The 11,326-nt window shown below is 38.3% G+C and overlaps 1 protein-coding gene and 1 non-coding gene across 2 annotated transcripts; one reads left to right on the top strand and one right to left on the bottom strand.

The window, feature by feature from the left end:
• Positions 1-2,396: 2,396 nt before the first annotated feature.
• On the top strand, positions 2,397-2,499 carry LOC143365103 (U6 spliceosomal RNA). Its single transcript, XR_013084472.1, has one exon. It is a non-coding gene; the product is annotated as a U6 spliceosomal RNA (small nuclear RNA).
• A 2,679-nt stretch (positions 2,500-5,178) lies between these two features.
• LOC143365101 (uncharacterized) lies at positions 5,179-9,196 on the bottom strand. Its single transcript, XM_076805047.1, has 3 exons — positions 9,078-9,196; positions 8,475-8,598; positions 5,179-5,296 (listed from the first exon to the last, which is right to left on the bottom strand). Exons 1-3 carry the CDS (start codon positions 9,166-9,168, stop codon positions 5,179-5,181), a joined length of 333 nt encoding a protein of 110 aa, XP_076661162.1. The 5' UTR covers positions 9,169-9,196.
• Between the last annotated feature and the right edge of the window lie 2,130 nt (positions 9,197-11,326).

Raw genomic sequence — 11,326 nt, 5'->3', positions numbered from 1 at the left:
CGCCGCGGGGAATGCCCCGTCCTTCTTTCCCGTAGAACCCTGACACGTGTAGGGGCTTTCCAGGATATCGCGCGGTGCTCGTCGAATCGAGATCGCGGCGGCCGATTCGCGTCTTAGCGTAATTTTTCGTGTGGCACCGTCCTCGTGTCTGGCGCCCGTTCTGAGTACCGAACTTGAGAGAACCGTCGCGAAAATCGAGTCGACGAGACGCCGCACAGTGGTGCCAAATGGCCAAAAAGCGGCAAAAAATCTATAAAAACGAAACTATCCAACGAATTTGTTTGAAAATTTGTCGAGAGATTGCCACAGGTAGAACGCTTATTAGGCAAAAAAAATTTGTGTAAAATGTTATTAACATTAAGTAGTATGGGCTAATCGAAAATCTCCGTTTTCTGCCCATTTTTTATTTATGGAAGCATACAACAAATACTTTAATAGATTTTGGTCTGGAACTAATCGTTTTGGCAAGGTGTAATATTGATCTAACTTTGTGCAAAAAATCATGAGACCCTTTCGTCACAATTTAAGTTTAAATATCAACTTTCAGAATTTCCAAGAGTGAATTTTCCGGACGTTACGATTATTTGATGTTCCAGGTGAAATTTTTTAGGAATATTTCTAAATAATAAAGAAAAATGAGAAGTGCATACGATTTATTAATTTTTTATGTATAAGAAAATATTTAATAACAATTTTTTTTATCTGACATAAATTATTTTTACAGCGTTCATTGGAGCACTACCACAAAATACCTGTTGCATTTTTGCGACAGTAGTCCAGTGAACGAAAACTTCGTTTATTTAACATAAAAAATTGTTATTAAATATCTTTTTATATGTATGAATGTCACTTTTTTTTTCTTATCCGATATGTAACCCTTAAAAATTTCACCTGAAACATCAAATAATCATGACTTCCGTGCGATTCATTCTTGGAAATTCCGAAAGTTGATATTTGAACTTAAATTGCCGCGAAAGCATCTCGAAGTATCTCGTGATTTTTTGCACAAAGCTAGATCAATATTATAACTTGCCAAAACGATTAGTTCCAGATCGAAGCTTTTCAAAGGATTTTTTGTATTCCGCCATAAATAAAAAATGAGCGTAACGCAAAGGGGCTTCAGGTTAGTCCATATTACTTAATGTTAAACAACTTTTTTTGGAAAACTTTTTTTTCCAGTCAATAGTTAAAACCATTTGCAATGACCCATATGATTTGTAGACCCCTTAGTATTCAATTATAGGCGGAGTAATTACATAACTTTCGCACTGAAAACTGATGGATTCCCAGGAGCGAGGAAATGGTTATTTACCATGCGTATATCTCCGTAAAAAATTTTTTTTCAAAAATCTGACTTTGGCACATCATGCACGCACTATTAGGCTATACAGAAATAATTTTTTTTTATAAAAATCGAAAATTTATAAAATGGACTTTTTGCCGCCTTGGCACCACTGTGCGCCGTTTGTCCCGGGTGGACCACGTTTCGCGCGGCCGAACGTGGCCCGGCTTCACGGTCTGTAAAAACCCGCCGTTGCCCGGGTTTTTCTCCCGTCGGACGGGCCGAAAATCAGGGCAACGTGACACCGTACAAATTCGTTATTTAATACTAAGATAAAGCTACGAATGGCGTGTTTCAGCAAGAGACTCGAAGATGGACGCTTCTTTTGTTGACGTGCCCATCCTGCTGTGCTCCCTCCTGGGTCTGCTCGTAAATGGGTTCAACCTGCTCGTGATCCTGTGCATACACAAAGAGGTAAATATTTAAAAAATAGAAAACTCCATACAAATACTATATAACTATTACTATAAGGACTGCCTATTACAGTGAAATCTCGTTGTTTGTCAGTCCGCCGTTTTTACTGACAAGATACGAAATCGGAGGTTCTCGCCGAGCGTCCCATTTGAACTACACAGGGAACGCTGGAAACCGTCGTACCCTCTTCAAGTCATAAGAAACCTATAACTTGAAAACGCTACTGACGTGAAAACGGCGAAAACAGCAAAGGTCAAGAGCCGTCGTCGCCGAGAAGTGTGGCACACATTGTCGGCTATATCGGTGTGAGACCAGAAGACTAATCGAATCCAGTTACAAAACTTCTTTATTTGTCATTATTTTTTTTTATGAAACTTTTACCAACATATTTACCAACATGTTTCTGATTAAAACTAAACCAAATATGATTTAATTCCGATGATATATACTTGTGTAATGGACGATGAAATATGTAGGACGATTGTGTTGTGTCTTGACATGTTCTATGCCTTTAGTATAATTTCGTGGTTAGATCGTGCATAACTCACAGACGATAATCGTCCGTTCGCTGCACCAGATATCCGGTGGGACATATCAAACGCCCTGGTTGGAAATTATGGAGGTTGTGTCTGACATGTAATTGCTTCGACAGCACATATACTAAATTTGGAACGATACAGAGAAGATTAGCATGGTCCCTGCGCAAGGATAACACGCAAAATCGTGAAGCGTTCTGTGCTGTTGAGTACTCGCGTGATCCAGGCACACACCCTTTAGAGAAAAAGTGGAAAAATTGCCATTTTTCACGATTTTCGGCTTAAAATCGCAATTTTTAATCGTTTATAACTCGTAAACGAATAAGTCAATACCGGTGAAATTTTCAGCATGGACATAATTTATTCGAACGAATCAAATACATTCTTTAAATTTTCAATACAGGCTCAGATAAAAGAGCCTGAAAAAATCAACTTTTACTATTTCTTTTGCGATTCCGACCAATTCAAATTTTTTTCAAAAATTTTTTACACCTCGTCTAATAAACTAATCCTTCTAACTTCTCAATAAAATTCAAGTCATTTGATCTAATTTTTAGAAAGTTATGTTGCTTGAAATAGTGTAGACTCAGTTTTGCTCGTTACTGTAAGTAAGAAGTGGCCGCACAATGCACAGATAGATGGATAGATAGATTATAATAGATAGATACGTTATAATAGATAGATAGATTATTACTGTTTTTTTTTTCCCCGCGGGGAACAGAATTGCAGTCAATCACAGTCCCAGCAGACAGAGGCAGTGAACGTCCGGTGGTTCGACCGCCAACGAATAAACCCTCAGATGAAGAATTATTATGAATTATTATGGACATCCGATTATGTCGCACGAGGAGAAGTAAAAATAGGATTAAGATATATGTTAAAAATTCTACGCAGTAAGGTAGCACGAGAAACGACTCCAACTTTTCTTCCTGCAAGACACGCAGATGAAGTTCTCAGTTTACACGCTGAGAACAAACAGGAAAGGTGTCCAAATATGCCAAATTATAAGAAAAGACGCCGACTTCATGGTAAAAAGATCCTGTCGGCGTACAGCTGACTAGTCAGGAGACATCAAGAAGATAAAAAGATGCAAGGTAGAGACTCCTGTGCCAGCATCTTTGAAAAACAAAGGATTGTGCATCTTATAAAAAGGGGGACCAACTCCTAAAATTCAGTTATAAATAGTCAGTCAGTCAGTCAGACAATCGTGAACAATCAGTTATTCAGTCATAGTCAATAGTCCAGTAGTCTCTTTTGAAGTTAAAATAGTTCGTTCAGTTGTTTCGCGACAAACCGTTTCAAAGACCAGTGTCAGCAGTCGGAGTATATTGTAACCGAATTCGAACCCGTGATCACGGTAATATTAATATTATTATTATTATTATCAAACTATTTATAAGCACTCCAGTATATGCGCTATATAAACCATATTTGTAAAATCAAATTTGTAATCTCTGATTCAGAACCACACTTTGAATAAATCAATAATATTGTTGTTTTCAAAATAAGGGTACAAAGTTATTTAAACGATCCTCAATTTCCCGAACCATAGCCGGTGTATGCAGGTAGGTTTGAAACTGCGTCCTATCCTCTTAAAATCGTAATTCATCCCACTCGGGACGTAACACTATCAAAGCTTGCAAAGGAGTATCTTTGTGTTATGGCAACATCTGTTCCTTCCGAAAGAGTATTCTCAAAGACTGGCGAAATAATTAGTAAAAAAAAGAAATAGATTAAAAGACAATATAGTGAATAAAATATTGCTTCTTAATATGTACAAAATAAATCCTTTATTATGTCTATTTCGTACATATTCGCTTTATCTACGTTTTTTTCTTGCCGAAATGTTCCAGTATTTCCACTCGCGGCATTTCTATACTCATGTCAGGTCCGAAATCACAGTCAAATTTAAAGCATCGAGATATTTGAAGGAATCATTTGGCAATCGATACATATAGTATAGAAACAGCTTATAGTGGTCAGGAATAAATAACTTCTGTGAATTTGATTGCAAAGTGGAAGAACATTGACCCCTTCGACTCGATACTTTCACAGGGTGTATTAAAGAAAGTTTGTTGTGCATTGTAGGTATTAACGAAAGAACCCTCCCCCGCCCTAAAGAACAAAGTCGGTCATTCAAAATAGGCAGAATTTTTCATCAAAATAGGCAGTTTTTTGCAAATATCTCGGAAAATCAAGATACCGCAGTACTGTGCGGACTAATGGCCTGTTTTTGGGCACTTCTCGTAATTTGGTTATTAATGTGTATATATATATATATAAGGCGCTAAAACTCAAGGAACGTAAAGAATATATTTCGCAGAAGTTATAAGGGAATAGCAATCCCTAAGACCCGTATCCTATAAATTCCAAATTCAAGAAAACAAAATCTATTCAAATTAAAACATTGATAAAGAAATAATGAGGAAATACCTGCAAAATTACTTCTTAACCGTTGAAAACGAAACATGAGGCCCTGGGGTGACCGAGGAACCAGTGCGTGAGGTAAAGAGCGAACCAGCACTGCATCCGTTGGCGAACCTCACCCATTTGAAAACACTGGAAATAAATAATAACATGTATCACTCAATGAATACATATATAGAAACAACTTATAGTGATCATGAATAAATAACTTCTGTGAATTTGATTGCAAAGTGAAAAAACATTGACCACTTCGACTCAATAATTTCATACCTCCATCATATATTAATGTATATATATATAAGGCGCTAAAACTCATGGAACCTAAAGAATATATTTCGCAGAAGTTATAAGGGAATAGCAATCCCTAAGACCCGTATCCTATAAATTCCAAATTCAAGAAAACAAAATCTATTCAAATTAAAACATTGATAAAGAAATAATGAGGAAATACCTGCAAAATTACTTCTTAACCGTTGAAAACGAAACATGAGGCCCTGGGGTGACCGAGGAACCAGTGCGTGAGGTAAAGAGCGAACCAGCATTGCATCCGTTGGCCAACCTCACCCATTTGAAAACACTGGAAATAAATAATAACATTTATCCAACGGCAGAAGGTGAAGTTTCCAAGCTACTACACGCGGTAAGGAAAATAAATTGTAGGGACAACTTGAGAATAAATGAAGGGATCGTTTGCGGTGCAATTAGAAATTGTCTCTACCTGAAATACTTGCACTTGTGAAGACTTCATTCAACGTTGATGAACTCAATGGATACATATACAATAGTATATCATGAATAAATTTCTTCTGTGAATTTGATTGCAAAGTTCAAGAACATTGACCCCATCGACTCAATAATTTCATAGGGTGGATAATAAAAATTCCCTTGTAGATTGTTATGACACACAGCCATTTCCGAGGAAAGACCATTAGACCTCGGGATACTTTTACAAGGGTCTCGAGAAGGCCTAAGCATTTTTTATATACACGTTACCAGTTAAGGCCTAATCGTCACGGGTTAGGCATCCGCGTAGTGCGTGAGGGTTAGAGACCCTAAGGCAGACCCCTTGGGCCATCAGTTTGGGGACCCCTAATAAACATAGTTGCCAGATGACTGGAACAAAGTGACTCTTCTGCCAAGTCCTTGGAAAATCTAGCTTTTCCAAGGAAGCATTGTTCCCAAACTCGATGGTCCTCGCCCTCATGGGACAAGGGGGTAATAAACCATAGGCACGTGCTGGCCACTTGGGCCCTTTTTTTCGTCACGCTGCTCTGTGGTCTGGCAATCGTCACGTGCTGGTCTAGGCACTTTCTCTACGCGTTTGACTTGGGGTGGGGACTTCCTCCACCACCAACAGGGGTTGCATACAAATGACTCCTCCCTCAAGTCAATCAGCAAGTGAGATTTCTTTCCCCCAAAAATGGGACCATCTCCCACTCTTCTCCAAAGTCACCACCGAGGTGAAGAGCGAGCTGACCCCAGAGCAGAAATTAGATACAAACTTGTTCTCAAAGGAAACCGAATAATCACCAGTCCGAATGTAAACTGTATATAGTCATTGTTCTAATAAACCAAAGTTGTTATTGCAAAGGAAGGTGTCGGGTCATTAATTCGACAAAATAACACGCAGAACCTCTCCTACAATTGCGAGAAACTGCACGACATAACATAGATTTTAATGAAAGAACTCTCCTCCATCCTAAAGAACAAATTCGGTCATTGAAAATAGGCAGAATTCGCAATGGAGACTCTGACAGTTTTTTGCAAATATCTCAGAAAATAAAGAGACCTCCGTACAGTGCGGACAAATGGTCTGTCTTCGGGCACTTCTCGTAATTTGGTTATTAATGTATATATTAATGTACAATAACCAGCAAAACTGAGTCTACACTATTTGAAGCAACATAACTTTTTAAAAATTAGATCAAATGACTTGAATTTTATTGAGAAGTTAGAAGGATTAGTTTATTAGACGAGGTGTAGGAAGGAATGGGAAGAGGTGGAAAGGTTGCAGGAGAGGTTTCTGAGGTGGGTCCTAGGAGTAGAGAGGTACGCACCGCGGTATATGGTGCGGTAACAGCTGCAGAGGGAGTTGTTGAGAGGTAGGGCGGGGTTGAGGGCATGGGGGTACCAGAAGAAGTTGAGGGTGGAAAAAGGGGGGGAGCTAGCTAGGTTGTGCTGGGAGCAGTGAAGAGGAAGGGGCAGAAGGGGAGGGGAGGTAGTAGGGTGGGTGAAGGAGTGACGGCGTTTTTGGGAAGAGAGGGGCTGGACAGCGGAGGAGGCGGAGGAGATGATGGAGGAGAGGATAGAGGCAGTGAGTGAGGAGATAGTGAAAGGGGAAAAGAAGAAGCAACAGGGGAGAGATGGGAAAAGATAGGAAGCGCAAGGTACAACATGTGGTACGGGAGGGTGAAGGGAGAGCGGATACCGGGGTATCTGAAGAAAGGCTGGGGAGAGAGCAGGTGGCAAAGGGTGGCCAGGTACAGGTTGGGAAACGAGATGAGAGGTGGAAAGTATTGGTTGGAGGAGGAGAAGAAAGTATGTAAGGTCTGTGGGTGAGAGGAGGAAACGTGGGAACATGTGTGGGAAATGTGTAAGGGAGGGTTGAGGGGAGTGGTTGGCAGGGGATGGTGGGGAAATATTAGGGGATGAAGGAGGAGAGGAATGGATGAGGAAGGTGGATGAATGGAGGAAGAGCAGGAATGGAGAGATATGGGAGATGAAGTAAATGGAGAGAATGCATAGGAATGGAGTGAAAGAGAGAGCAGCCGAAAGAGGAGGTCCAGGAGGCATGGGAAGGATGGGTGAGGTGCAGGGAGGGGAGAGAGCAGAGAAGCATGTATGTGTGGGACAGGGAAAAATAATAACGCGGCGGATATTAGTGAAAGATCGTTCTCTCTCTCTATGGCGTGTTTTTAGGACACGTTTAATTAAGTTAGGGTAAGTTAGGATAAGTTTAAGGTTAAGATTGGGGTAAGAGGGAGATGTAATTAAAATTGTAACCCCGAGGGGAATCAATAATTGATATATATATTAGACGAGGTGTACAAAATTTTTGAAAAAAATTTTAATTGGTCGGAATCGCAAAAGAAATAGTAAAAGTTGGTTTTTTCAGCTTTTTTATCAGAGCCTGTATTGAAAATTTAAGGAATGTATTTGATTTGCTCGAATAAATTATATCTACGCTTAAAATTTCACAGATATTGGTTAATTCGATTACGAGTTATAAACGATTAAAAGTGTGGTTTTAAGTCGAAAATCATGAAAAACGGCAATTTTTCCACTTTTAAGCGTTTATAACTCGTAAACGAATTAACCAATATCGGTGAAATTTTCAGCATGGATGTAATTTACTCAAGCGAATCAAACACATTTTTTAAATTTTCAATACAGGCTCAGATAAAAAAGCTAAAAAAACCAACTGTTACTATTTCTTTTGCGATTCCGACCAATTCAAACTTTTTTCAAAAATTTTTTACACCTCGTCTAACAAACTAAACCTTCCAACTTCTCAATAAAATTCAAGTCATTTGATCAGATTTTTAAAAAGTTATGTTGGCTCAAATAGTGTAGACTCAGTTTTGCTGGTTAGTGTATGTATATAAAGCGAGAAAACTCAAGGAACGTAAAGAATATATTTCGCAGAAGTTACAAGGGAATAGCAATCCCTAAGACCCATATCCTATAAATTCCAAATTCAAGGTAACAAGATCTATTCAAATTAAAACATTAATAAAGAAATAATGAGAAAATACCTGTGAAATTTCTTCTTAACTGTTGAAAACAAAACACGAGGCCCTGGGGTGACCGAGGAACCAGTCAGTGAGGTGAACAGCGAACCCACATTGCATCCAATGGCCGGCCTCACACTTGAAAACACTGAAAATAAATAATAACATGTATTCAACGGCAGAAGGTAAAGTTTTTAAGCTACTACACGCGGTAAGGAAAATAAATTATAGGGACAACCTGAGAATAAATGAAGGGATCGTTTGCGGTGCGATTAGAAATTGTCTCTACCTGAAATACATCCACTTGTGCACTTCATTCAACGTTTATAAACTCAATGAATAGATATATAGAAACAACTTATAGTGATCATGTATAAATAACTTCTGTGAATATGATTGCAAAGTGAAAAAACATTGACCACTTCCACTCGATAATTTCATACCTCCCTTCATATATTAATGTATATATATATATAAGGCGCTAAAACTCATGGAACCTAAAGAATATATTTCGCAGAAGTTATAAGGGAATAGCAATCCCTAAGACCCGTATCCTATAAATTCCAAATTCAAGAAAACAAAATCTATTCAAATTAAAACATTGATAAAGAAATAATGAGGAAATACCTGCAAAATTACTTCTTAACCGTTGAAAAGGAAACATGAGACCCTGGGGTGACCGAGGAACCAGTGCGTGAGGTAAAGACCGAACCAGCATTGTATCCGTTGGCCAACCTCACCCATTTGAAAACACTGGAAATAAATAATAACATGTATCACTCAATGAATACATATATAGAAACAACTTATAGTGATCATGAATAAATAACTTCTGTGAATTTGATTGCAAAATGGGAGAACATCGACTCGATAATTTCATAGGGTGGATAATAAAAATCTCCTTGTACATTTTAACCAAAGAACCCTCCCGCGCCCTAAAGAACAAATTCGGTCATTCAAAATAGGCAGAAGTTTACATCAAAATAGACAGTTTTTGCAAATATCTCGGAAAATAAAGAGACCGCCGTACTGTGCGGACAAATGGCCTGTTTTCGGGAAAACTTATCAAAATGTATACTCCAAACCTAATCGCCATAATACGTACTTACAACACACGGCACTGACACGAATGGCTGCTCTGAAGTGAATACTGGCCGACGCTTGCGAGCGAATGTTCGATGGCATTCCTTCGACCGCCTTCGGAACCGATCTTCGCTTCTTTCTCTGCAGCTTCCCGTGGACCGTCGCCGCGCCGCCGCGTATACAATGTATGTTGGCGGTTCGTCGGCGTGCTTGCCGCTGCGCGATGCCCAGGCTGCCACATGTCCATTTTCATCTGTCTTTTTCGGCGGTTTATTTGACTTCGAATAATTTCCGGAGGCGCGTTCGAATGCTGTAACGAGGACAGAGCAGTCAAAGACTGGCGCGCGCGTTGCAATGTATGTGGTTGTATCGCCCAATGACAAAGCAAGGATCAAATAAAACTCTAGTCTATATATAGACACTTATGAATCGTAGTTCTTTTTAGACCTTTGAAATTTTGAATCATTTCATTTTTGGTTTAATTTAGCTTCACACATGAATTTATTGACTCTGTTGTAAACATTTATTTCATAATAAAAAAAGAGAGACCGAGGTGTGTGCATGAATAATAGTGGTAAAGTATTTTTAAGTTATAACATTCGCAAAACATCGTATCCGGACCTAATCTAATCATACATTATCATTATTAGGATCATACTCTTATGCAAATGCACGTAGACTTTTTGACAGTGATACTGAAATAAATGTAATGTAACAATTACAATTTTTATTCTGTTATAACGTCTGACACCTGATCGTTCCATACTCCGGGTAAAAAAAAACATGTCCACTTAGGACCCTCCTCCCTATAAATATCCAACATTTAATAAAATTGAAAGATTCCCTTTTCAGTTCCTTTCTTATTCGTTATCCAACACGCCGGTGTTTCCATCTCGTATTCATCAGTCAGCTACACATCTGTAGGTAATACCATACCACAGACGAGGTATAGGAGTAGACCAATCACCCAATGTATTATTCTGTCTCACGCTCGGGGGGCTCTAGAGCCCCCGTACTATTCCGTGTCACATCCTACCGTATCATCCAGAACTAATATTGTGGAACCGATATTCTACAATGGCGCTGTTGCTGATATAATTTTAAATCTCATGTCGAGGATTCATATGATGAATGAAACAAAAGAATGTTGTTTCCTCTTAATTCCATTACGGCTGACACGCGAGTGCATCGAAGGAGACGTAATGTAATAATAATAATAACGTAACGTCTCCGGCTGAGAATATTTTGGTCCCGGATCGAATCCCGCATGGAACGATTTTTTTTTCGTTAAACACTTTTTTCTTGTTCTTTCTACTACATCAGTCGTCTTCCCTGTGCAATTACAACTACAACAGTGTAATAACATAATTATAAAAAATTAAATTAGTTCAATATTAGCCAAAAGTAAGAATGTAGTTTAAATTTAATTAAATAAAATACGACGTTGATATCATTAATTTCATTTGACTATTTAATAGCTACTTATTCAATGTACTTCTGATATTGCTTTTCATTCGCAGCATATATATTCTAATAAATTTAATTATTTGGGATTGATAAAAGATTGAACAACAATATTTATAATAACTAGTTTTGAACATTTTTTAAGGGTAATTAAATTTAAAAAACAAAAAGAATGATTTAAAAATACAAAATATATTTCAGTATATACCATTAAACCCGATTCTTTTTAATTTTTTCAGTTTAAATTTTACTTTGGTATTGTTCCGTCACAAGACAAAACAAATATTTCAATATAACCAAACATCTGGGTGGCAGACTTCGGCCTACCT

Source organism: Halictus rubicundus, unplaced genomic scaffold (genome assembly GCF_050948215.1).
Source record: "Halictus rubicundus isolate RS-2024b unplaced genomic scaffold, iyHalRubi1_principal scaffold1323, whole genome shotgun sequence".
Lineage (NCBI taxonomy): Eukaryota > Metazoa > Arthropoda > Insecta > Hymenoptera > Halictidae > Halictus > Halictus rubicundus.
The sequence above is the reverse complement of the archived record's forward strand: the minus strand, read 5'-3'. Positions and strand labels throughout refer to the sequence as shown.